Here is a 27,746-nt window from a genome sequence, read left to right as displayed (position 1 = left end):
CGTCCAAGCCTTTCTCCTTAGAGAAGATCAAATGTAGGGCTTAGCAGATACAATTGTCCTGAATTAATATACATGGTGAATTCTTGATTTCAGTCATCAAATCCACCTTACACCTCTGTGCGTTTTGGGCTTCCAGTCACAGATGGCTTTTGTTCTCCAAATATGAGAGAATACATTTGAAAGAGCTGCCCCCTGGCTTTCCAAGGCAGAAGGAGGTGAGCCTTGGGGTCACCTAGACTCTTCCTAAGGCAGAGTTTCTCAGTATTGACCCTATTGATATTTAGATCAGATAATTCTTTGTTAGGGAGGCTGCCCTGAGAATTGTAGGATGTTTGGCCGCATTCCTGGCCTCTAGCCACTAGATGTCAGTGGCACCTCTCCAGCTATGAAAAATCAAATCATTTCCAGATATTGCCAAATACCCCGGGGCGGGGGGCAAAATTGCTGCAGGAAAAAGAAAGTTCTTAGTTTCCCAAAAGCACCAGGTTCTCTCTGTGTCTCTCTCTCTGTCTCTCTCTCTCTCTCTCTCTCTCTCTCACACACACACACACACACACACACACACACACACACAATTAACAGGAAGGAATACCTTCCTAGTACTACTGGACCATTTGGGGTTGAGGAGAGAGTGCTAGAAGGCTGTTCTGTGAAGACCCCTCCCTGATTGCCTTCCCCTGTATGAGAGCTGCCAGAAACAGGGACTTCTCAGCCCTGGCCTCTGAAGAGAAGATGCTTTCTTTGCAGACAAGGAAACCCATAGTTCCATGGCTAGGCTCATCTCTTCTTACGATGTTGCAGGAATACTTAAATATCCTTTGTAAATTTTAGTAACTTCTATTCCTTGCATTTTCAGTGACACAGGAAGAGATACAATTTAAACCAGAATCCCTCTGTAAGAAGCTCTTCTCAGATCATAAAGGACTGGAGAAATTAATGAAGACACAGATATATCCTTGTTCTCAGGGGTTTGTGATATTTTCCAAAAGCTGGGCTAGTGATGTTGGCTTCAGGAAGGAGCAGAATGTCCTGTGTGATGCTCTCCTAATAGCAGTAAACAGCCCCCTTGTACTCTATACAATCTTAACAGACCCCACGTGGATTGGGGGGCTTGTATACGCCCGGAACACTGCTCGTCAGTTAAAGCAGAAACTGGGAACTGTTGGTGGTTACACAGGGAAACTGTGTGTCATCCCAAGGCTGATACACCTGCCCAGCACACGGTGTAGACCCGGTGAAATCCCCATGCACTATCCCCGAGCCTACAGGCTTGCTGATGAGGATGAAATGGAAAATTTGTTGCAGGCCCTTATCGTCGTCTCGCTCTGCTCTCGATCTCTTCTGAGTGACCAGCTGGGCTGTGAATATTTCAACTTGCTTGTAGCAGAGCAGTGCGAGCTGCTTTCAGAGAGCCTTCAGGAGACACGAGAATTGTTCCTCCACTGCTTTCCAGGAAGCAGGAAGACTGCCCTGGCCATAAAGATCATGGAGAAAATTAAGGACTTGTTCCACTGCAAGCCCAAAGAGATCCTCTACGTTTGTGAAAGTGACGCCTTAAAGGATTTTGTGACGTAAGAGTTTCACTAACTAAACACAATAAACACATTTAATCAGTCTTTCAACAGTATCACACAAGTAATTTGTGTCTTTAGTTTAAGATTTTGCAATGCCTTTGCTGCATATGGACAAGAGCCCAAACTGTATACACGTTTGCAAGTGATCAAGTAGTTGAGCTAGAAAACGGCACTTTGCAATGTTCAGGCTTAAACATCTCATTAGAAATTAGCTACGTATGCATAACTTCAAGTTTATATAACTAGAAACATTTTCCCCCCACAATCTATGGCCTTAAATTTAAGAAAGGTTGAAACGAACCTATCTTGTTTCACATATACTTTTTCTTGATATTTAGTGCTTTAAAGTCATAGGGTATTTCAGTCAATTAGACATTACACCTAATGGGAACTTGAATTTAAATACCATTTATTTCATTTATAAAATATTTTTACTTGTTTGACTTGTTCTGAGTCAATAATTTTAGAAAACATGCACATTTGCTTCTGATTTAAATCTTTAGCTTTCGATTTTGTAAAAGAAATTGGTTGTTAGTCAATCCAGAAAATGAGGGCTTTTAATTTTGACTTGCTTATTTATTCAACTAATCTTTTTGAGCACTATTTATATGCTAGGTACTGTGTACATTTAGTGTTAGAGGAGAAAAACATATTGCAGACCTTGCCGTAAAGCCCAATAAGAGAGACAAAGAGAAAAATAAGCAATGGGAGTGTTGTGTAACTGGTATGATACTAAAGATATGCTTAACTTGGGCTGGAGATTGGTCAGCAAATACTCCCCAGTGAAGGAGATCTTGACTTCCTTCTTAAGAAGTGAGTAGAAGAAGTGAATAAAATGGGGGCTTTTTAGGCAAAGGGCACAGCAAGTGCAAAGGCATGGAGATTAGAGAATCAGAATGGTAGGTCTGCCTGGAGCCATGAGGGACTGTGGGTATGCGACAGATGATGAAGTTGCAAAGGAGGCAGATGCCAGACTATGAAGGATCTTGTAAACTGTGTTAAAGGCTACATTCTTTATCATGCTTTACAGGTATAAGTTTTTAAATATCCCCAGTCAAAAGGCAAATTCAATTCAACAAACATCTATGAACTTAATGTGAGTGGGTTATGGAGATGACTAAGAATCAATGTTTTTCTTCAAGAAGTCTACAGAGTCCAACCCGGAAGAGAGGAACGTGAATAGTTATGATTCAGGACATAGGGAGTAAAGCCCCAGGGACTGCACATGCAGTCCCACATCTGCAGGGATGGGTGATATGACTTGAATCCAAATTAGAGGTGGCAAGAAACAACACAGTTTGTTTAAAGAAAAAAGTACACACACACACACACACACACACACACGTATGCTAAAACATACTATAAAGGAAAATTGAGCTAAGTAAGTAGGATTGGTAGCTCCATAGAGGCAAAGCCCTGCAGACTTGGTACCCTACTTGACATGTCATGGAACTCAGCTACCTCTTCATGTTTTCCTTACCAAAATCTAAAGAGGCTTCTGCTTTTGTACTACAAGTAAGTGGGGAAATAGGATTTTCTTTACAGGAACTTGTATGAGCCCATACCTCTCTTGCATACGAAAATTATGATATGCCTCTAGGTGACTGTTCTCCAGCTCTAAAAAAGACAGAAAGTAAAGAAATAGTAGTAACAAGTGTAAATTCCTTTTGAGATTTCCTTTAGATGTAAGGAATTTACCTTCAGGGATTGTCAAGCAGCAGAAATGGACTATGGTAGAAATAATAAAATCTCCTACCTGGGTTCATTTCAAAAGTTTCGCATGCAGATTTAACTCGATAACCCCAAAGAGTAGGGTTTGCAATTATGTATTCTGTCTATCAGGTAACTTGTAAGTAGAGCATTTTTTGTAGTTATTGAATCAGTCTCCAGATGAGAACCAGTCTCTAATGCTAATCTAGAGAGTAATAAATGCATGTTATTTCCTTTGTTTATATGCCTGAAGCCCTATTTTCTCCTTCACCCTTACAGCCAGCAAACCACCTGCCAAGCTGTGACCCGGAAAACCTTCATGCGAGGGGAGTTCCCAAAGATCAAACACATAGTGATGGATGAGACTGAGAATTTCTGCAGTAAATATGGTGACTGGTACATGAAGGCTAGGAGCATCACCCATCCAAAGGTGAGGGGCGCTGGAAGTGAAAACCTTCACCACGGGATTCTCTGGCTTTTTCTGGACCCTTTCCAAGTCCGTCACGCAGATATCAATGGCCTTCCCCCTCCATCTGCTCAGTTTCCTCGAAAAACAATCACCAACGGGATCCACTGTGCTCTGGAAATAGCGATGCTGATGAAAGAAGAAATGAAGAGGATCAAAGAAAATCCTCACCCCAACGTGTCTCCAGACACATTGGCATCATTTAGGGAAGCTGCCTATGAGGAAGCAATGTGCGCTCAGGCTCTGCCTGGGGTGTGTGAGACAGAGACGAACCTGACCACAGAAGAAATGGCGAAACACGTGGCAGAAAGATGTCACAACCTGTTCCAATGTGGGTATCTGCCCAAAGATATAGCAATTCTGTGCAGGCGAGGGGAGGACAGAGGACGCTATGAGCCTGCACTACGAAGAGCAATGGAATTATGTGAGACCCACGGAGCAGTGAAGGTTGTGTTCAGCCAGGTCTCTGGTGTTTTGGATGGTCACATCGTTTTAGACAGTATTCAGCAGTTTTCAGGCCTGGAGAGGAATATTGTGTTTGGGCTTAGTCCAGAATATGCCCTGTCAGAGGAAGTTCATAAGCTCTGTTTTGCCTCGAGAGCCATTAAACACCTCTACCTGCTCTATGAAAAGAGGGCAACCTTCTGAAAATTATTTCAAACCGTCCAGGAAGGGAGAAAGAGCAGAGTCCCTGCTCCCAGGCAGGTGGCAGCTGTGCCTTTTCATGTGTTACAAGTGAGGAAATCAAGGCACAGTCAGAATAGCAGGGAGCCACAGAAATGTCTCTTGGGACTGGGCCTTTCAGTCTGTTTGCAGTGTCACTGTCCTTTTACCACTCCACTCCACCTCTTCCCTGGTCCTTATCACTGGTGCCTTGCCTCTGGTTTTTCTAGTCCAATCCAGCTTCCATCTTGTCAACCACAGAAGTCCTCCTCAAATACAGAACTGACTTTGTGACATCCCTGCTAATGTATCCCCAGGGAGTCCCCGCAGTCAAACCAAACTAATTTTCAAGGCTTTCCAGGATACACCCTGACTTACTGTCCTAATGCATCCTTTATTATACCTCTATCTCCCAGTGTTTCTAACGCACGCCAGCCTTGCTGGCCTATTTTGGGGGTGGGGTAGGGTGCCCTCCAGGCACAAATCCAGGAGAAAGTGAGGAAATATTCTTTTTGGCTATAATTTCAGATAAAGCCCATCATCTTTCCAAGAGGTGGAAGAGCAGGCGGGGCTTGGAAAAGTGCTCTTAGCTGCCTCTCTGAACTGCTCAGGCCCCCAAGCCAGCCAGTCTGCACCTAGTGGTCGGCTCTCCTGATACTGGATTGAACAGAAGAACCTCCCCCCTTACTCCTGTTGCTCCAGCTACCTGATATTTCGTCATTTTTACCTTTCCTTGGGGGCTTTAGGGTACTTTTAGATAGGAGAAAATAAAGTTCAGCAATTAATTAGTTTTTGATGAAGCAAAAGATACCAGCGTGTTAACATACGGAGAATGGGAAATGTGTGAATTCTCTAAAAATAAAGAGTCAAAAGTGGAGGAGGACTGAGGGAATGGAGAGAACGGGGGTCTGCTAAATTTTAGTCGTAAGCCTCGGTGCCATTTGACTTTGAACTATTTGCATACATTGTATAATTTTTGATAAAATAATTGATTTTTTAAAACAAATTAATTGTTTTAAATATTGCATTTGAGAGTCTTTGTCAGTTCTATGCAGACAGTTTGGTCGGGCTCAAAGTAGAAGGCCTAATCCAGTGGTTCTCAACACTGGCTGCTCATTATAACCATCTGGGGAGCTTTAAAAAATAGCAGTGATCAGGCCAGAAACGAGACCAGTTAAATCAGCATCTCTGGGCATGGGCCTGGGCAACGGTATTTCTTAAAAGTTGTCCAGGGACTTCCCTGATGGCGCAGTGGTTAAGAATCTGCCTGCCAATGCAGGGGACATGGGGTCAAGTCCTGGTCCGGGAAGATCCCGCATGCCGCGGAGCAACTAAGCCCGTGCGCCACAACTACAGAGCCCGTGCTCTAGAGACTGTGAGCCACAACTACTGAGCCCACGTGCCACAACTGCTGAAACTACTGAAGCCTGCAAGCCTAGAGCCCACGCTCCATAACAAGAAGCCACCGAAATCAGAAGCCCGCGCACCACAACAAAGAGCAGCCCCCGCTCTCCACAACTAGAGAAAGCCCGCACGCAGCAACGAAGACCCAACGCAGCCATAAATAAATAAATAAAAGTTGTCCGGATGATTCCAATGTGCCACCAGGGTTCAGAACTCGTGAATCTTTCTTCTAGTCTGTTCTTTCTGTCCCCAGATGTATGTGTACAGATTTCTCTTCACAGTAGACCGTGAGACCCCTGACAGTAAGGATGGCACTTACACGTCTTTATTTCCCTGAAAGTAACTAGTGCAGCACCTTGAACATGGCAGGTGCTCAGTAATTATTTACTGAATGAACTTGCTGCTTTCAGAGAATCAGAATCTACTAGGACAATGCTTCTAGCCAATGGAATGAATATCTAACTTTGGAGACTTCAAAGAGGTCAGTGTGGAAAATAATCAACACTGCCATAATGGAGAATAAGAGAATAAAGGAATTTAAACTGTTTTTAGGCAACAGCTCAAGGTCCATGTTGATGGAAGTTTGTTAGATTTGAGTTTGAGCTTAGGAACTGGTGGGGACTAAGAATAAATGGCTAACTTGAGTGCACTTAGAATTCTACATTTTTCCTACAGACCCTTAATATAATAGATAAAACAATTCGTTTGGTGAAATAACATGCCTGCTGTGAGAAGCTTCTAAAACTTACTTTAAAAAAGAAAGGTACTGGGCCTCCCTGGTGGCGCAAGTGGTTGAGAGTCCGCCTGCCGATGCAGGGGATACGGGTTCGTGCCCCGGTCTGGGAGGATCCCATGTGCTGCGGAGCGGCTGGGCCCGTGAGCCATGGCCGCTGAGCCTGCGCGTCCGGAGCCTGTGCTCCGCGGCGGGGGAGGCCACAGCAGTGAGAGGCCCGCATACCGCAAAAAAAAAAAAAAAAAAAAAGAAAGGTACTATATTATGTAAGTTTGAGAAATGGAGAAAGGCAAAATAAACAGTTCTTAGCCACTTGTTATCCAGTCATGATTTTTTAAATTTTTGCTTTGTTGACTTGCAAAAAATATTTTTACATAGTTATGATCAAGTTGTACAATCAATTTTATACCCTGTGCCTGTGTTTTTTCCATGTAATCTTTTTGTGAGGCACTGTTGTAGACTGTATTATTCTTACCAGTACTTCATCACTCCCTACACCTATACCATGTGTAGTTCCTGAGATTACAGCTGGAGTATATTTTCCACCCCCTTGATGTCAGCTTGGCTGTATGACTTTATTTGGCCAATGAAATGTTAGTAGTTGTGATGTGTACAGAGGCTTTACCCATTTCAGTGCTGGGTCTGCTCTCTTGGGCTTCTGCTACCACCTTGTAAAGATGATGTCTTGGGCAGCCCACCAGTCGCGGAGGAATGAGAGATGTGAGCTCAACTTATGGCTGGAGCCAAGTTCCACTGATCCCGACAAGATTAGCCAAAATCCAGCTGACCTGCAAATGCAGAAGTGAGAGAAAAAGACCTATTGTATGACTGAGATTCTAAGCTTGTTGTTTGTTTTGCAGCAGTAGCTGACTAATGCAGGCATTTCCCCATGTTGTAGTGTAGTCTTCAAAATGATCATTTTTAATGGTTGCACAGTATCCCAGAAGATTATACAAAATTTCAGTAATCATCCTCCTAATAATCTGGGTAACGAGCAATTTTACACTATTAAAATCAAGCCAGGCACATACTCTACTCAGGCATATGACCTTTCTTTCCTTGGTATATTTATGAATCCCGAGAGGTGAAATGACTGGCTCAAAAAGGTGACCTCGATAAAAGATTCACCTATTCGTACTGTACATAACAACATACAGATTTGTTGCCTTAAGCAAGAGAACAAAATGCTGGCATCAGGTTTTGATGACAAAAGAGGCAATGGCATCTCAGAAACAGGTGGCTCAGAGCACGCTGTCTGCATGCAGTAAAACCAAGGCCCATCACCATAACCCAGAACCTCAGAGGAAGAATCTAACTTGGAAAATTACAGATGGGAACATGGATTATGTAACCTTAACATTATATATAAATAAAAAGCTCTGGTCACTTGAAACCAATGTAGGGTGTTATCCCAGAGAAGAGAAAAGGCAGGATACCTCTAATCATCAATAGCACTCTGGTTTTTTTTTTTTGGCCACACTGCGTGGCTTGCGGAATCTTAGTTCCCCCGACCAGGGAGCGAATCCACGCCCCCTGCAGTGGAAGTGCGGAATCCTAACCACTGGACCGCCAGAGAATTCCCATATAGGACTTGTTTTGAAGAAAGACTCTGCCATCTATGAAATGGAAAGAGGAAGAACCAGAGAGGTAAACTAGATTTCTTATGAAGCTGAGCTGCCTCAGTTTCCCCAAGGTTTTGGAGAGGCTGAACATCAAATTATTTTCAAGAAGCTTCAATTTGAAATAAACACAAAATTTATAATAACCGTATGTTACTATTTACTGAGATGTTACTACAACCAGCTACTATTTGCTAATGCTTTGCATACATTCTCACAACAACTCATATGAGGTATACCATATACATGTTATCAACACTTCATAGATGGTAAAACTGAGGCGCAGAGAATTTAATTTTCTGAAAGGCACATGTCTAGTAAGTGTCCAAGCTGGATAAATATAACACTTAAATAGATTTAGTCATCTCAACTCTGAGAATGTAGAAATACTCTGAAGATACTCTCCAGAGGCGAGAATACTCATGTTTGCTAACAGGATCCTTGGTCAAGCTCTCATCTCTAGAAAGCATTGGCCTCCACTGCAAGTGAAAACAGCTGAGTAGTCTATACTGTTTCCTATGCTTAATATCTGTCAGTTCTCCCAGAGCCTTCTGATCGTTCTGGAAAAATCTGAATTTCTTCTTCTGCAAAGCTCAGGATCAGACTCAGGTCATATTCCTGACCTGTCCAAAGTCAGGGACTCCTAACATGGACTGGCAAATCCCCTCCGAGGCTGCTGCATCTTGGCTTCTCCCACTGCAAACTTGGAGGAGTTTCCTGGTGATTTAGGGTAAAATCCCCATTTTCCTCCATTTTGCAAAGTCCCTTGGTTGGGGGAGGGGAGAAATATACATCTATCTTGCTGGTTTTCAAATGGAATGGGCATTTAAAAGTTCCAGAGACAGTGTTTTCCTTCTGAATCTACCTCATGCACAAGCGGAAGGAGAATCAAGCTGCCTCTTAGTTCAGTATCTTCAGCTGACAGAGGTGACATGATTTTGAAATAAATGGGATCAGTTTTCAATTTTGTTCCTTCTTTCATTCTCAGCCTAAAATGGAAGTGAAGAATGAGGAATTAGGACACAGCCGCTACGTTCGTCCTCTTTTTATTGTTTATTGCTTCAGAATCATCTCAGACCGTTTGCATTTAAAGTCCACCTTCACCTCTGCTTTAATCAGGGAAAGTTGTCTTCTTTGCCCAATTATACAGCTTGGAAGAAGCATGTCTTGGGTCGGGGGGAATGAGGGAAGCACGGGCTCCCTTCCAAGACAGCCAGATATGACAAATAAACCCCATCAGTCAATGGCTAATACATCAAAATGCCTCTACAGCTCCATCCCTGTATCCTCTGATACCTAAGATTATAGCTAACATATAGTGAGGGCTTACTATGTGTCAGATACTGTGCAAAATGTTTTAAATACATTATATCTTTTCTCATCCCCTCAATCTTTGAATTATGTATAGCAGCCTCAAGCAAGGTAGGATAATGTCGTGTTAAGAGCTTGACTCCTAGGGTCAGATTGACCAGAGCTTTCAATTCCAACCATATTTCTTCATCGGCTGAATGACCTCAGGCAAGTTAATTTCCCCCTTTAAGACTCAGCTTTCTCATTTGTAAAACAAATAAAATTCATACCTATGCCTTAGATAAAGATGACGGTTGAAATAAATAATATATTTAAGTAAAGCCTGGCATATGGAAGGCTCTCAATAAATTTTGGCCCTGATTACCTTTAATTTACAGTTGAGGAAAATGTGCCTTGCCTGAGACCACCTAGTACATTCTGAACCCAAGATCTGAACCCATGTCTGCCTGACTCCAAAGTCTACTTTAGCCTCTATGCTATTCTGCCTTCCTGCACGTCAAAGCTAAATGCATGAGTCTCCATGTTAACAGTAATTTATTTGCTTTGATATGGAGACTAGGATTGGATATACTCAGAATATTTGTGATATTAAGCAACATGGCTATTGTTAGCTTCTAAAACTTTTCTACAAAATCAGTATGATAACAAAAATGACTCACCTAACAGAAATGTTTAGAGAAAAGTGATTTCTACAGTAAGGAACTTTATAAAAATATACCTTTCATAGGGGCTTCCCTGGTGGCGCAGTGGTTAAGAATCCGCCTGCCAATGCAGGAGACATGGGTTCGAGCCCTGGTCTGGGAAGATCCCTCATGCTGCAGAGTAACTAAGCCCGTGCGCCACAACTACTGAGCCTGCGCTCAAGAGCCCGCAAGCCACGACTACTGAAACCCGCGTGCCTAGAGCCCGTGCTCCACAACGAGAAGCCACCGCAGTGAGAAGCCCGCACACCACAATGAAGAGGAGCCCCCACTCGCCGCAACCAGAGAAAAGCCCACGTGCAGCAACGAAGACCCAACGCAGCCAAAAATAAAATAAATAAAATAAAATAAATTTATTAAAAAAAATATATACCTTTCATTATGAGGTCTATATAATGACATTACAGAAAGATTAAAAAGTAGAGACTGACAATGGAATATTACTCAGCCATAAAAAGAAACGAAATTGAGTTATTTGTAGGGAGGTGGATGGACCTAGAGTCTGTCATACAGAGTGAAGTAAGTCAGAAAGAGAAAAACAAATACCGTATGCTAACACATATATATGGAATCTAAAAAAAAAAAAAGGTTCTGAAGAACCTAGGGGCAGGACAGGAATAAAGACACAGACATAGAGAATGGACTTGAGGACACAGGGAGAGGGAAGGGTAAGCTGGGACGAAGTGAGAGAGTGGCATGGACATATATACACTACCAAATGTAAAATAGATAGCTAGTGGGAAGCAGTTGCATAGCACAGGGAGATCAGCTCCGTGTTTTGTGACCACCTAGAGGGGTGGGATAGGGAGGGTGGGAGGGAGACACAAGAGGGAGGAGATATGTGGGTGTAGGTATATGCATAGCTGATTCACTTTGTTATAAAGCAGAAACTAACACACCATTGTAAAGCAATTATACTCCAATAAAGATGTTAAAATAAATTTTTAAAAAAGCAGAGAATGACAGGGAATTCCCTGGTGGTCCAGAGATTAGGACTCCATGCTTTCACTGCTGAAGGCCCAGGTTTGGTCCTTGGTCTGAGGACTAAGGTCCCACAAGCTGTGTGATGTGGCCAAAAAAAAAAAAAAAAAAAGGTAGAGAATGAGAAAACTCCTTCCTACCACTGTATCATACAGTTGCTTTCACTTTTGCTTATTCATTTCCAGTGTTAGTCCATTGGCAGATATATTGTAGCAAAGTTGTACTCATAGTATACACTGTGTTTTGCATCCTGTTGGGCTTGCGGGCTCTTGAGCGCAGGCTCAGTAGTTGTGGCGCACGGGCTTAGTTACTCTGCAGCATGAGGGATCTTCCCAGACCAGGGCTCGAACCCATGTCTCCTGCATTGGCAGGCGGATTCTTAACCACTGCGCCACCAGGGAAGCCCCTATGAAAGGTATATTTTTATAAAGTTCCTTACTGTAGAAATCACTTCTCTCTCCAGTTGTTCTGGAGGCCCCTTCCCACTCTGCAGTTTCCCACTGAGACACTGTCCACATTACAGCCTAAGGAGGGGTGACTCCCGGCACAGCAGATCCTCTAATGTTCCAGTTGACTTCTTGGCCAAACCCACCTGAATTCACACCTACAGAAAGAAAGATGATGATGGGCAAGTAAAAGATACAGAAACTCTTCACCAAACTCCATCACATACGGAGGGAGGGGTGGAGTGAAGACATTTTAGGCAACTCAGCAACAGAGTAACACGAGTAGGACGGACGCATTCTTCTCCCCACATTTCCCCACAGGTCAGTGTGAGAAGCTGCCATTGGTGGTTGTGCCCTCCCTCAAGGGTGCCTGTTGCCAGGCACACAATGCAGGAGGTCTGTAAAACAGACTGTTCCTTCAAAGATACCTAAACAGTGTTGTCCAAATTTTCCTGATAAGAATCACCTGGTGTGGTTGTTAAAATTCCAGATCCTAGGGCTTCCCTGGTGGCACAGTGGTTGAGAGTCCTCCTGCTGATGCAGGGGACACGGGTTCGTGCCCCGGTCCGGGAAGATCCCACATGCCGCGGAGCGGCTGGGCCTGTGAGCCATGGCCGCTGAGCCTGCACGTCCGGAGCCTGTGCTCTGCAACGGGAGAGGCCACAACAGTGAGAGGCCCACGTACCAAAAAAAAAAAAAAAAAAAATTCCAGATCCTAGGCCCCTCTCAGCTCTTGGGCAGGGGCCTAAGACTCTGGAATTTGGAGATCATTTAGGAAATGTTGTATTGACTGTTGAAACGGGTGGAGACCGTGACTGAATTACAGGAAGAACACCCACTCACTACTTACAGTGCTACCCAGGAATGACCAGAACGTCCATCAGACTGAGCTTGGAGGAAGTACCCATGTACTTGTGTGGGTTTCAGAGCCAAATGTGACAAGGTTCAAATATAGCCTCAGGTACCCAAATGTGATCTGGGCAGGTTAACTGCTCTTTCTTACATAAAATGGAAATAACAATATTATAGCCATGTCTCAGACGGTTGTCATAAAGATTCAATGCTGTGTTCCATGTGCTTGGTACAAAATCCAAGTGTCGACAAACAGTAGCTATTAAACCACTACTAAATTCTCAGTGCCTGGCATGTGATGAAACACTGCTACTTAACCTTTCTGAAGCTTAAGTTTCTTCCTAGGTATAAGAGATGTCAGGAAGGGGGAAATTTCCCCCCTACCCCTCGAGTTCTTTTAGCTGAAGATTGACACAAGACAAATTAACAGGAGAAAAAAAATTAATTAGAATGCCGAGAGGTCTCATAGAAATGCCTCCCCAAGTGACTAAAGAAGGCTGTTCATATAACATTTTTAGGCAGAGAAACAATTATTTGTGAAGATTTAACAAAGGGGTTTGTGCTTGGGGTAGCCAACTCAGGAAGGAACAGAGTTTGCTTATTTGGCTTTCTTAGCCTTGAATTCCTTAACTAGTGATAAGGATACTTTCTAATCTCCTGGTATAGGGAGGATACTTTCACACAGAAGATTTCTTTTCTACTTTCTGGGGGAAAATGGGGTGGGGGGGGTCAGAATGTTTTTTTTAGTATCAGTCTTTCCCTCACCAGCTGTTTCTCAAATAATTTTCACTCAGAATAATCAATATGCCATTGTGGCATACCTTGGGGCAGCCTGCTCTGAACCCCGACACAGGGGTACTATGAAATGCTGGCCTAATACTAAATCCTCTGTGAATGGTGGCTGTTAAAATATGCCCTGGAGATTAGATAGTAATAATATATCAGTGTTTATTTCCTGATTTTGATGATTGTACTGTGGTTATGTAGAATAATGTGTTCAGGGATAGTGGGAAACCAGGTTAGTAATTTACCTTCGAATAATTCAAGAAAAAGTTATTTATACTGTACTTGCAAATTTTCTGCCAGTTTGAAATTGTTTCCAAATAAAAACATTATACAAAAATGTATACTATTAATAATGTACTATTTATAATATAATATGTACTTCTTTGAGTTTCATTTCTGATACCTTGTAGAGATACCTTGTAGATACCTTGTAGAGAGATAAGAGAAAAATGTGAAGAAATGGCAATAAATCCAATTGTTAATTATTAAAAAACAAAAAGACATCCTTTGGACCCTGCTGAGTTTTTCTCACTGGACATGTCTCAAGTATAATTTTTTAAAAAATGCTGTGTCTCTGGGGTAATTTGTGGAATGTATTGCTTTTTTGCAATCAGATAATTACCTGCTCTGTTTGCCGCATGTAGGCAACATCATGAAGTGATAATGCTCGCCATATTAGAACCAGATTTGGTACAAACTGGATTTGTGTGGCAGTCTGTAATAGTAGTAATTTCTAGGACAATTCACCATGAATAGTGAGCTGAGAGATTGTAACAATGGGAGACAGGAAATATGGGAGTCCAGTTCCCGAACGTGGCTGACCATAGAATCACCTGGGAATCTTAAAAATACAGATTCATTGTTTGCTGCATCGTGTCTGGGGAGAAGCCTGAGAATCTGCTTTTTTTGTTTGTTTTTTTCTCTCTTTAAAAAATTTTTTTAGTTTATTTTTATTTTTAAAAAAATTTTAGGGCTTCCCTGGTGGCGCAGTGGTTGAGAGTCCGTCTGCCGGTGCAGGGGACGCGGGTTCGTGCCCCGGTCCGGGAGGATCCCACGTGCCGCGGAGCGGCTGGGCCCGTGAGCCATGGCCGCTGAGCCTGCGCGTCCGGAGCCTGTGCTCCGCGACGGGAGAGGCCACAACAGTGAGAGACCCGCATACAGCAAAAAAATAAAATTTAAAAAAAAAAAAAAAAAAAAATTTTAGAATCTGCATTTTTTTTTTTTCAGCCTCTAGCTGTTGTGGCCTCTCCCGTTGCGGAGCACAGGCTCCGGACGCGCAGGCTCAGCGGCCATGGCTCACGGGCCCAGCTGCTCCGCGGCATGTGGGATCTTCCCGGACCAGGGCACGAACCCGTGTTCCCTGCATCAGCAGGCGGACTCTCAACCACTGCGCCACCAGGGAAGCCCTAGAATGTGCTTTTTTTAAATTATTATTATTTTTTATTTTACAAATTTAATCAGTTATACATATACATATGTTCCCATATCCCCTCCCTTTTGCATCTCCCTCCCACCCTCCCTATCCCACCCCTCCAGGCAGTCACAAAGAACCGAGCTGATCTCCCTGTGCTATGCGGCTGCTTCCCACTAGCTATCTACCTTACGTTTGGTAGTGTATATATGTCCATGCCGCTCTTTCACTTTGTCACAGCTTACCCTTCCCCCTCCCCATATCGTCAAGTCCATGCTCTAGTAGGTCTGTGTCTTTATTCCTGTCTTACTCCTAGGTTCTTGATGACATTTTTTTTTCTTAAATTCCATATATATGTGTCAGCATACAGTATTTGTCTTTCTCTTTCTGAGAATGTGCATTTTTTAAAAGTGTGCTGAAAGGTTCTGATGAGCAGCCAATATTGGGAACTAATTATTTGGTTGTAGTGTAGAACCTGATAGTTGACAGTTTTTCTTTCCTTACTCATTTCAAAGATGGCTATCTTGATTAAACACATTGCCAGCCACCTCCCGGCAATGAGGAGGGTCTTTTGTTTTCGAGAGCTTGGTTGATTTCATAACTGAAGATTTGGGTTGCTGGACTTTTTTTGTTTGTGTTTTGTCTTTTTTTTTTTTTTTTTTTTTTTGCGGTACGCGGGTCTCTCACCGCTGCGGCCTCTCCCGCCGCGGATCACAGCCTCCGGACGCGCAGGCTCAGCGGCCACTCCCGGACCGGGGCACGAACCCGCGTCCCCTGCATCGGCAGGCGGACTCCCAACCACTGCGCCACCAGAGAAGCCCCTGTGTTTTGTCTTTTTTGGTCACACAGCTTGTGGGACCTTAGTTCCTGACCAGGGATTGAACCCAAGCCGTTGGCAGTGAAAACACTGAGTCCCAATCACTGGAGCGCCAGGGAATTCCCCGTGGGTCGATTTTTTTCGCTTTTTTTAAAAAAATGTCTTCCTGTTTTAAGTTCCTGCCCTTATGTTTCAAGTTCACCAATAGGGAGCCTGCCAAACTCTAAGCTCCCATCCTCCACCCCAGAGAAAGCGGAACCTCAGGCCAGCATGTTTTCTTTTTCTCTCTACCCACAACCTTGCTGTGTGGCCCCAGGTCTGCTGTGTATTTCCAGATCCTGTAAGTAATAACCCTTTATTTTTTTCAAAGGTTCCTGATGGTTATTGCTGAAGGGTGTCTCGTAGTCATAATAAGAACCAGAGGGGCCAGTCAATTCCCTTTGGTGCACAGCACCTTTTCTCAATATTAAAAATGATTGCTAAGTCCATACTGTAATAATTTTTGCAATCTATAAGGATGGCTACCCAAAAGAAACCAAAAAAGAGCTCCAGGGGACTGTGATTTGTGTAGGCTGTAGAGGGAAGCTGAAGATCAAAGTAGTAAGCAAAAGAAACTTAATCAAAACAATACAGTATTAGCAGTCAATAACAGTATTAATTAATAGTTAATTAATTAATTAGTTAATAACAGTATTAACAGTCAAATCAATAACAGGAAACCCAGCAGCAGTTTCAACAGGATTTAACTGCAACTGTTGGGCTTATAGAGGCTACCAGAAAAATTAAGTGAGAAGGTCAACGAGATGCACTGCTTAATTACCTATCTGACTCTAGCACTGCTTTCTTTTCCTTATTGCATTAACATTTCTCGAGTAATACAGGCATATTGTACAAAATAACAATTCCTCCTTCCCTTACCATCTTTCCCTTCCAATTCCACTCCCCAGGGTGAAATCCTTAATAACAGTTTGATGTGTATCCAAACAGGTTTTTCTGTAGCCTTGTTCTCCAAGAAGTTTAAAGTTTCAAGCCAGAACTAACTCGCTTTTCACCTACTTATTAAAAGGACAAATTTCTATTGATAGAAAGGCAATATTCAGCTTCCTCCCCACCCCACCCCCCGCCCCGCCCTTGAGGCAGGAAAGACAGCCCCTAAGAGGGAAGTGCCAGAAGTAGTTTTCTGAGAAACTGAAACCTAAAAGACAGGAACACGTTTAACTTTGGTTTCAGGAAACCAAGTTTAAAAAGGCGGGAACATTCTCGTTTCCCTTAAGGAAATAAACATTTCTCCTGGGCTTGCTTTTGTTAAGCTGCAGACACCCGAACAGGTCAGGACTCAGGTGTTTTCTCTTCAGCACCCAGACCCTAAGGAATCTTCTAATTCCCAAGGTAAGTAGAGACTACCTGGAGAGACCCGAGCCATGCCTGTTCAACAGAAAAGACGGGCTGAAAAAAAACGACCACAGATAAAAATCCACCCTGCGGCTAGAGACCCTTCCAGATATATCTACTTTAGGCAAGAGAGGCTGAGGTGGACCTGTTATGCCCACATTTTTCTTAAGTGAAATAGACAGGAGAACTGGCCCTTAGATGGGACTCACATTCTAGCTGAGGCCGGGGATGCAGGATTCCAGCCAGACAACCTGACAGAGGTCTGAGAGTGCTGTAGAGAGTTATAAGGTGGACTGATCAACGAACTATCTGGAAACAAACTTTCAGATGGGACAGGGAGGATCTAGAGTCTTGGCGGGAAGGGGTGACTGTGACAAAGGATTCTTTGTCAGGTACCCAATTGGTTGATCTCTACGGAAAGGGTTTTCTTGTTTTTCATAATGTATACACTTTCATTTTCAGAAAAAAACTTTAAAATATATTGACCCGGAAGCTCTGACCTAGTTGGATTTTCCAGGTTATTATTTGCAAGTGTGTCAAAAATTCATTTATTTTGTTTACCAACATTTATTAAAGCACTGGAAAAGCACTTGCCCAACTTTATTTATTTATTTATTTATTTATTTAATAGAAAGTTCTCTAAGTCTTTTTATTATTATTACTGAGATATAACTAACATGTAACACTGTATTACTTTAAGGTATACAGTACAATGATTTGATATATGTATATATTGCAAAGTGATTACTACAAAAAGTTTAGTTAACATCTGTGACCACACAGTTACATTTTTTTCTTATGATGAGAACTTTTAAGATATACTCCTTTAGCAACTTTCAAATATACAGTAAAGTATTCTTAACTGTAGTCACCATGCTGTGCATTATATCCCAGGACTTATTTATCACTGGAAGTTTGTACCTTTTGACCACCTTAACACATTTCACCCTCCCTCCCCTCACTTCTGGCAACCACCGATCTGTTCTATGAGTTCAGTTTATTGTCATTTTTTAAGATTCCACATATAAGTAAGATCCTACAGCATTTGTCTTTCTGTCTGACTTATTTCACTTAGCATAATACCCTCAAGGTCCATCCATGTTGTCACAAACGGCAATATTTCCTTCCTTTGATGGTTGAGTAATATTCCATCATATATACACGCCACATTTTCTTTATCTACTCATGGACAATTATGTTGTTTCCACATCTTGGCTATTGTGAATAATCTTTTTTTTAAAAAATTTTTATTGGAGTATAGTTGCTTTACAATAGTGTATTAGTTTATACTGTACAGCAACTTCCCAACTTTAACAAGTTGCTTCTTCTAATCTTTTTGGAGATAGGGCACGAATGAATGTAAAATTATTAATAATTCAGCAAGTGGATGGTTGAGAAACATTTACCACTCTATAATAGGAAAAAAATCATCTGTGATAATAGATACTTATTCTACTAGACACAGGCAACACCTACAGATATTCTGGGTATCTTGCAGACATCAACTGACATACTCATTTTTACAACATAAATATGCTTTTATTACTGCAGCCATAGATGTAAGATGATTTTTTAGACCCAAATTAAATGAGGACAACTAGAGAGTATACTTACAGCATTGATGTGGGGAAAAGAAATAAGTCAGAGGAGGTCATCTAATCCTGAGCAGGTCATAACTTCTCTGGTTTGAGTCTTCATCTTTGAAATACAAGATAGCATAATGCCTGGGGCAGACAGAGCCAGGTCTGAGGTTGTGGGTCTCCTCTGTCCAGAGTCTGATTGTTTGTTTGTTTGTGGATTCCAATTTTCTCAGCCCCGGGGACTCATAACCCTTCCCCATTCCATTCTTCCTCTTGGGCCCACACGCAGAGGCTCTGTTTCCCTTCTTAGACCATCATTTCCCAACCTGCGCGCGCACGCACGCTCAAGAAACCGGCCCGGTTGGGGGCGGGGAAGCAGGAAAAGGCAAACCAAAGCGCCAGCTGGAGGAGGTGCAGGGCGCAGGCGCAGAGCCGAAGGGCAGGAGTGCGCAAGTGCGAGCAGTGAGCTCGGGAGGGAAGGACCCGTATGTGCGTGTTGAACAGGGGAGAGCGGGACTCGTGTGTGTGTGTGTGTGTGTGTGTGTGTGTGTGTGTGTGTGTGTGTGTGTGATGTTACCTTAAGACTCTAAGATTATACACTAATATGTATAAAATAAATAACTAATGAGAACCTGCTGTATAGCACAGGGAACTCTACTTAGTGCTCTGTGGAGACCTAAATGAAAAGGAAATCCAAAAAAGACGGGATGTATGTATACATATGGCTGATTCACTTAACTTTACAGTAGAAACTAACACAACATTGTGAAACAACTATACCCCAAGTAAAAAATAAATAAAAATCCAAGAATTTCGTGAAGAAAAAAGACTCCAAGATTAAAGACTCAGGGGTGTGTGTGTGTGTGTGTGTGTGTGTGTGTGTGATGTTGCCTTAAAACTAAGATTAAAATACCCCCCCTGCTACTCTTCTTAAATAATGTTTCTGTATACCTTTTTGCTACTCTTCTTAAATAATGCTTCTCTAGAATACTTTGTAAATATATATTATCAAACAAATGTTTGTATTTATTGAGATAATTTTGACTTTCTATTAATGTTCCTATGACTTTTTTAGTAATTAATGTTTTTTTTTTTTTTTTTTGCGGTATGCGGGCCTCTCACTGCTGTGGCCTCCCCCGTTGCGGAGTACAGGCTCCGGACGCACAGGCTCCGGACGCGCAGGCTCCGGACGCGCAGGCTCAGCGGCCATGGCCCACGGGCCCAGCCGCTCCGCGGCATATGGGATCCTCCCAGACCGGGGCACGAACCCGTATCCCCTGCATCGGCAGGCGGACTCTCAACCACTTGCGCCACCAGGGAGGCCCTAATTAATGGTTTTTCTTGTATTGTCTAATCTTGTATTCTGGGCTAAACCCAATTTGGGTCTGTGTGTGTGTGTGTGTGTGTGTGTGTGTGTGTGTGTGTTTAATAATAGCAATAATAATAAACTTAAATAAGTACAAAGAACAAATCTAAAAAACTCTTCTTTTGTTATCCCCAATTTTTGTTACTCCATTACCTCAAATTGACAACTGCTGGCATCTTGCCATAGTTACTTCAAGCTTTTAAAAAATTCAGTATGTAAACTATTGTAGATAAGTTTGAGGTTCTCTTTGCCTTCTATTTCCAGTTTCATTTTTCTCTCCTTTTCTCAGAAGCAACCAACATTCTGAGTTTACTGTATATCTTTTACACTATTTTTAACACACACTGTTTTACACATCCAGGAATAATATGTAATATTGTTGTGTGCATTTTTAGCTTATTTAAATTGTTTAATTTTATATGTATATTTCTGCAACTTGATTTTTTAACTCTACATTTTGTTTCTGATATCTATGTCATTGTGTGTGTGTTTTCGTTTATTCTCTTCAAGTGGCTCACAATATTCCTTTCAGCAAATATTACCACATTTCATTTCCTTATTTCATTATTGATGGACAGTCTATTTCCAAAATTTGGTGTTACAAACAGTGCTAAAATGACTGTTCTTGTCTCCTTGCACACATTGTTTACCCATTCATCTGTTGGAAAACATCTCGGTTGCTTCCAAATTTTGGTAATCATGAGCAAAGCTACTGTAAACATTCATGTGCAGGTTTTTGTGGACATAGGTATTCAACTCTTTGGGGTAAATACCAAGGAACACAATTGCCAGATCATATGGTAACAATATGTTTAATTTTGTAAGAAGCAACTAAACTGTCTTCCAAAGTGGCTGTACCATTTTTCATTCCCACCAGCAATGAATGAGAGTTCCTGTTGCTCCACATACTCATCAACTTTTGGTGTTGTAAGTGTTTTGGATTTTAGCCATTTTAATAAGTATGCTGTGGTAGCAGCTCACTGTTGTTTTAATTTGCAATTCCCCAATGATATATGATGTGGACATCTTTTCACATACTCCTTTGCCATCTGTGTATCTTCTTCTTTTTTTTTTTTCTGGCCACGAGTATGGCTTGTAGGATCTTAGTTCCCCAACCAAGGATCAAACCCAGGCCCGTAGCAGTGAAAGCGAGGATTCCTAACCACTGGATGACCAGGGAACTCTCCCATCTGTATATCTTCTTTGGTGAGGTGTCTGTTCAGATATTTTACCCATTTAAAAAATTGGGTTGTTTTATTGATGAGTTTTAAGAGTTCTTTGTATGTTTTGGATACCAATCCTTTATTAGATACATGTTTTAAAGAAATTTTCTCCCAGCCTGTGGCTTACCTTATCATTTTCTTCAATGTCTTTTGCAGAGCAGAAGTTTATAATTTTAATGAAGTCCAATGTATCAGTTCTTTTCATGAATCATGCTTTTGGAGTTGTATCTAAAAAGTCACTAATTACCAAACCTAAGGTCACCTAGATTGCCTCCTATGTCATCTTCTAGAAGTTTTATGGGTTTGCATTTTACATTTGGGTCTATTATCCATTTGAGTTAATTTTTGTGAAAGGTATAGGTCTGTATCTAGACTCATAGTTCTGCATGTAGATGTCCATTTTTTTTCTGCACCATTTGTTAACAGGACTCTCCTTTATCCATTGAATTGCCTTTTCCCCTTTGTCAAAGATCAGTTGAATATATTTGTGTGAGTCTATTTCTACACTGTCTTAACTGTTCCACTGATCTGTTTCATCAACATCACACTGTCTTTATCACTACAACGTTATAGTAAGTCTTGAAGTTGGTTTGGTCAGTCTTCTGACTTTGTTCTTTCAATATCGTGTTGGCTATTCTGGGTCTTTTGCCTTCCCATGTAAACCTTAGAATCAGTTTGTTGATATTCACAAAATAATTGCTGGGATTTTGATTTGAATTGCACTGAGTCTATAGATCAAATTGGGAAGAACTGATTTCTTGACAATATCGGATCTTCTTATCCATGCACATGGACTATCTCTTCGTTTCTTTAGCTCTCCTTTGATTTCCTTCAATAGAGTTTTGTCATTTTCCTCCTTAGAACTTGTATATGTCTTATTAGATTTATACATAAGTATGTCATTTCTTTTTTGTTGTTGTTGTTCTAATGTAAGTGACATTATGTTTTAAATTTCAAATTCCAGTTGTTCATTGCTGGTATATAAAAAAACAATTGACTTTCGTATACTAATCATGTATTCTGCAACCTTGCTATAATTGCTAATTAGTTCCAAGGGTTTTTTTTTGGTTTTTTGTGGGTTTTTTTGGTTTATTCTTTGGAATTATCTACAGAGATAATCATGTCATCTGTGAATGCAGACAGCTGTGCTTTTCCCTTCCCAATCTGTTAACCTCTTATTTCCTTTTGTTGTCTTAATGCATTAACTAGGACTTCCAGTACTGTGTTGAATAAGAGTGGTGGAGGGGATATGCTTGCCTTGTTCCTGATCTTAGTGGGAAAGTATCCAGTTTCTCACCATTAAGTGTGATGTTAGTATAGATCTTTTAAAGAAATGTTCTTTATCAAGTTGAGGAAGTTTCTCTCTATTCCTAGTTTGCTGAATTTTAGAGTTCTTTATATATTCTAGATTTGGGATATTTGTCAGGTATGTGATTTTGCATATATATTCTCCCAGTCTGTAACTTGTCTTTTCATTTCCTTAATAGGAGGTTTCGCATGGCAAAAATTTTAAATTTTTGATGAAGTCCAATTTAATGATTGTTTTTCTTTTACAGATTGTGCTTTGGGTATCCTCTAAGAGCTATTTATCAGGCCCTAGGTCCTGAAGAGTTTCCCCTATCTAACCCTTTTGTTTGTGCAGAGTTCTTTTTAAATAATAAAAATGCTAGGACCTTGGGATTAACATACACACACTACTATATATAAAATAGATAATCAACCAGGACCTACTGTATAGCACAGGGAACTCTGCTCAGTATTCTGTAATAAACTATACGGGAAAAGAATCTGAAAAAGAGTGAATATATGTATATGTATAACTGAATCACTTTGCTGTGCACCTGAAACTAACACAACATTGTAAATCAACTATACTCCAATAAAATTTAAAATAAATAAATAAATAATAAAGATGCTAGTGGCTTGTCTAAAAAACAAAAACCAAATAAGCAAAAAGCAAAACAAACAAAAACAAAACTCTCAATCTTGTTAATTAATCAAATAATTGCTTTTTAATTTTCCAACTTCCTTCTGCCCTTCCATCTATTATTCCTGTTCTTTTGTGTTCCTTTGCAATCTGGTTCTTTTTCTAAGTTCTTTCAATGTTGATGAGAGTCACTCTGTTTAAATTTTTCTCTCTTACCAATATAGGGATTAGGGCTATGGGTTTTTCTCCACATATTGTTTAAGCCATATCGTGGTAATCTGATGGGCCCTAAACCATACATCTCCAGCAGTCAGATTCTTTGTGTCGCTCACAGCAGTTAGTGTGCCCACGGTGGACGCTCATTGAATGTTTCCTGTGCTAAAAAGTTAATAAATGAAATGTTTCGATGGCATGCTTCAGTATATAATCAAGCAAGAGAGAAAAATGACTGTAGGTTGCAACACATCCCTAAGAGTTTTAAGAGCCCTCTCCTCACTATGGTACTGTTGAGTTTTATTGATTTGCTCAATCACTCCCAAATACAAGTTTTTTTTTGACATCATAAAATCTTAGAATCCACTGATCCTTCTTTTTCCCCATTTCTCAGATCCACCTTCTGCCCTGGCCATCTTTGTTTTCCACCCTATCCACCTAAGAATGCATAATCCAAAAGTTCACACTCTCTTACTAATGATCTAAATTCATATGCCCTACTTGCCTTTAAAATTTTTTTGGAGGCAAAAGTTTTCTTTTTTATGTCATGAATAATTTCAAACTTACAGAAAAATATAGAAAGCAATATAATGAACACCAATATGTCCACCACCCAGTTAATAGATGAAGTCAATTTTAAAACTTCTTATTATGGAAACTTTTCAAATATGCACAAAAATAGAGAGAAGGAGAGAATAGGAGAGTGAATCTCCATTTATCAATCACCCACCTTCAATAATCATTGATCTTTTGCCAATAATTTGTACCACTAACCACCCAGTTGCCCAAGCCAAAACCCACTTACTAAATTTTAATCTTTTCTCCTGATCTCTATCTGTTCAATACAGAGCCATGTTAATTTTATTTTCTAATGTCTCTCAGATATACTCACATCTCTTCATTCCCATGGTCCCTACTGTGGCCCAGGCTACCATCATCTGTCACCCGGATTACTGCAAAACCCTCCCTACTGGTTTGCTCCTCTCTAATTAGTTCTCCACCTGTAATTAATAATGTGCCCCCCCTTAATAATTTATCATCCAAAAAAATTAACTTTTTGGGTGTGCAGCTCTATGAGTTTTAACACATGAATAGATTCATATAATTACAACCACAATCAGGAAACAGAACAGTTTTATCACCTCAACAAATTCCTTTGCTTTATCCCTTTGTAGTCACACCCTTCCCTCCCCATAACACTTGGCAACCATTGATCTGTTCTTCATCATTAATGTGTCTTTTAAAATGTCTAGGGACTTCCCTGGTGGTCCAGTGGTAGAGAATCTGCCTTCCAATGCAGGTGACACGGGTTCGATCCCTGGTCAGGGAACTAAGATCCCACATGCCGCTGGGCAACTAAGCCCGCGTGCCGTTACTGAGCTCGCGTGCCTCAGTGAGAGAGCCCACGTGCCAAAACTACAGAGACCACACACTCTGAACCATGTGCACCATAACCAGAGAGAGAAAACCTGCATGCCACAACTAGAGAGAAGCCCGTGTGCCACAACAAAGAGCCCATGCCACAGCGAAAGATCCTGCATGCCACAACTAAAGACCCAATGCAGCCAAATAAATAAATAAATAAATAAATAAATAAATAAATAAAATGTCTATGTGTTCATGTCACTCCCTTCCTTAAAATCCTTCTTTGGCTTTCCACTGTTGTAAGCAGCAGCGCTTTTCTAACTTTCAAGTTTCCTGTTTCACCACTTCCCATCTCCCATCCTCTGTCACTCTTTTTTTTTTAGCTCAGTGTAAATTTTTAAAAAAATTTATTTTATTGAAGTATAGTTGATTTACAATGTTGTGTTAATTTCTACTGTACAGCAAAGTGATTCAGTTATACATATATATATTATTTTTCATGTTCTTTTCCATTATGGTTTGTCACAGGATATTGAATATAGTTCCCTGTGCTATACAGTAGGACCTTGTTGTTTGTCCATTCTGTATGTAATAGTTTGCATCTACTAATCCCAAACTCCCAGTCCATCCCCCCCCGCCCCTCCCCAGCAGCCACAATTCTGTTATCTATGTCTGTGAGTCGGTTTCTGTTTTGTAGGTAGGTTCATTTGTGTCATATTTTAGATTCCACATATAAGTGATATCATACGGTATTTGTCCTTCTCTGTCTGACTTCCTTCACTTAGTATGATAATCTCTCTAGGTCCACCCATGTTGCTGCAAATGGCATTATTTCATTCTGTTTTATGGCTGAGTAGTATTACATTGAATATATGTACCACGTCTTCTTTACCCACTCATCTGTCGATGGACATTTAGGTTGTTTCCATACCTCGGCTATTGTAAATAGTGCTGCAATGAACATTGGGGTGCATGTATATTTTCAAATTATCGTTTTCCCCAGATATATGCCCAGGAGTGGGATTGCAGGATCATATGGCAACTCTATTTTTAGTTTTTTGAAGAAGCTCTATACTGTTCTCCAAAGTGACTGCACCAACTCACATTCCCACCAACAGTGTAGGTCCTCTGTCACTCTTTTTTTTTTTTTTTTTTGCTGTACGCGGGCCTCTCACTGCTGCGGCCTCTCCCGTTGCGGAGCACAGGCTCCGGACACACAGGCTCCGCGGCCATGGCTCGCGGGCCCAGCCGCTCCGTGGCATGTGGGATCTTCCGGGATCGGGGCACGAACCCGTGTCCGCTGCATCGGCAGGCGGACTCCCAACCACTGCGCCACCAGGGAAGCCCCCTCTGTCACTCTTAAGGTCTGGCCAGACTGAACATGTCTCTACCACTCCAATACACTAATCCCTTTGATGATTTCAGGCCTTCCTACATACTTTTCACTCTGATTGTAATGCAATAACTCCTCCTAACCTCAGATTCCTTCACGTGGCTAATTCAGATCTTAGTTTAAATGCCCTTTCCTCCAGGAATCTTCCCTGTTCATATTAGGTTGACTGTTGCTGTTTGGTGCTTCCTTTCAGGGTATGTATCGCACATTACTGCAGTTACTCTATTCAATGTTTCTGTCCAGACTGTAAGCTTTAAGAGTCAGGGCTATGCTTATTTTTTATTTACCACTTAATTTCCAGCCCCCAGCACTTAGCAAGAACTCAATAAATATTTTTAAATAAATTAATAAATGCACTTTTGTGTACTTTGCAATCTACTTCTTCATCAACATGATATGTATTTTAATGGTTTCAATTGCAGAATGAACATGGAGGAACATAATTCATCTTTGGTGGTAGAATCATCTTACCCAGACTTGGTCATCAATGTAGGAAAAGTAACTCTTGGTGAAAGAAACAGAAAGGAGCTGCAGAAAATTCAGAGAGAGCAAGAGAAGGCAAAAGTTATAAAAGCTGCATGTGCTTTATTAAACTCAGGAGGAGGAGTGATTCAGCTGGAAATGGCAAACAACAATGAGCATCCTGTGGAGATGGGACTGGATTTAGAAGAGTCTTTGAGAACACTTATTCTGTCTTCAAATTTGCAAGCTTTCTTCAAGACTAAGCAACAAGGGAGGTGTTATTACATTTTTGTTAAGTCTTGGAGCAGTGACACTTTCCCTGAAGACAGTTCCTTTAAGCCCCGCATTTGCAGCCTGAGTTCTTCGTTATACTGTAGATCTGGCACTTCTGTGCTTCCCATGGATTCAGGAAAGGCATTCAGTTTCCTGAAAACCAAGAAAATAAATGCAAAAATCTTGGGAAAAGAACCTTTTGGTGAAGTTGTCAAGGTTATACATCAAGATCTCCATAATTCGGATCCTACTTACCTAATTTTCCAAAAAGACCAGCTTGAATACGGTGAAATCGTGCCTTTTCCCGAGTCTCAATTCATAGAATTTAAGCAGTTCTCTACAAAACACATTGAAGAATATGTGAAAAACAGAATTCCAGGGTACATGTCTGCATTTGCAAACACTGAAGGAGGCTATCTTTTTATTGGAGTGGATGATAGGAGTAAGAAAGTTCTGGGATGTGCTAAAGAAAATGTTGACCGTGATTCTTTGAAAAAGAAAATAGAAAACACAATACACAAATTACCTTGTGTCCATTTTTGCCAGTCTCAATGCCAGATAGATTTCACAGTCAAAATCTTGGATGTGTTAGCTGGGGGAGAGCTATACGGCTATGCTTGTGTGATCGGAGTGAAGCCATTCTGTGGTGCACTTTTCTCAGAAGCTCCCTGTTCCTGGATGGTGAAGGACAAGGATATTTGCAAACTGACAACTCAGGAATGGGTAGGCATGTTGATGGACACAGATCCAGGTAAGATGGAGAAAACTCCCTCCCTGTCCTTTCTACCTCTTTGGAACCTGTATATTAAACAGGTTTCCCTCTGTTTCCTATGACTTTGAACTTCTCACACACACTAAATTCTGTGTTTTTTGAATCTTCAAGTACCCTACTTTCCATACATGAGAAAATTTTGTTGGGTGATGAGAAGCCCACATGAAGTATCTTATAAAAGGTAATTTCCCACATCAGATGAAAAGAAAATTGTCTGGGGATGATTGCCTTGCAGTGGTGTATTGGAACTGGCTCTTACTGGCTCGAGAGCCATTTGTTAACTTTTCAGGAATGTTTTGAGCCAGT

The 27,746-nt window shown here is 41.2% G+C and overlaps 2 protein-coding genes and 1 long non-coding RNA gene across 3 annotated transcripts in view; 2 read left to right on the top strand and 1 right to left on the bottom strand.

The window, feature by feature from the left end:
* SLFN14 (schlafen family member 14) overlaps window positions 1-4,398 on the top strand; it is a 7,164-nt gene extending 2,766 nt beyond the window's left edge. The window contains exons 3-4 of the mRNA XM_060080826.1: window positions 857-1,571; window positions 3,564-4,398. Coding sequence (XP_059936809.1) covers window positions 857-1,571; window positions 3,564-4,398 — 1,550 coding nt within the window. The remainder of the gene's footprint in view (window positions 1-856; window positions 1,572-3,563) is intronic.
* On the bottom strand, window positions 933-18,793 carry LOC132478067 (uncharacterized). Its single transcript, XR_009530360.1, has 3 exons — window positions 18,481-18,793; window positions 7,176-7,338; window positions 933-3,879 (listed from the first exon to the last, which is right to left on the bottom strand). It is a non-coding gene; the product is annotated as an uncharacterized LOC132478067 (long non-coding RNA).
* LOC132478065 (schlafen family member 11-like) overlaps window positions 16,689-27,746 on the top strand; it is a 26,209-nt gene continuing 15,151 nt past the window's right edge. Inside the window, exons 1-2 of the mRNA XM_060080825.1 lie at window positions 16,689-16,863; window positions 26,356-27,419. Coding sequence (XP_059936808.1) covers window positions 26,357-27,419 — 1,063 coding nt within the window. The 5' untranslated portion in view covers window positions 16,689-16,863; window position 26,356. The remainder of the gene's footprint in view (window positions 16,864-26,355; window positions 27,420-27,746) is intronic.

This window comes from Mesoplodon densirostris, chromosome 18, assembly GCF_025265405.1.
Source record: "Mesoplodon densirostris isolate mMesDen1 chromosome 18, mMesDen1 primary haplotype, whole genome shotgun sequence".
NCBI classification, from domain to species: Eukaryota; Metazoa; Chordata; class Mammalia; order Artiodactyla; family Ziphiidae; genus Mesoplodon; species Mesoplodon densirostris.
The sequence above is the reverse complement of the archived record's forward strand: the minus strand, read 5'-3'. Positions and strand labels throughout refer to the sequence as shown.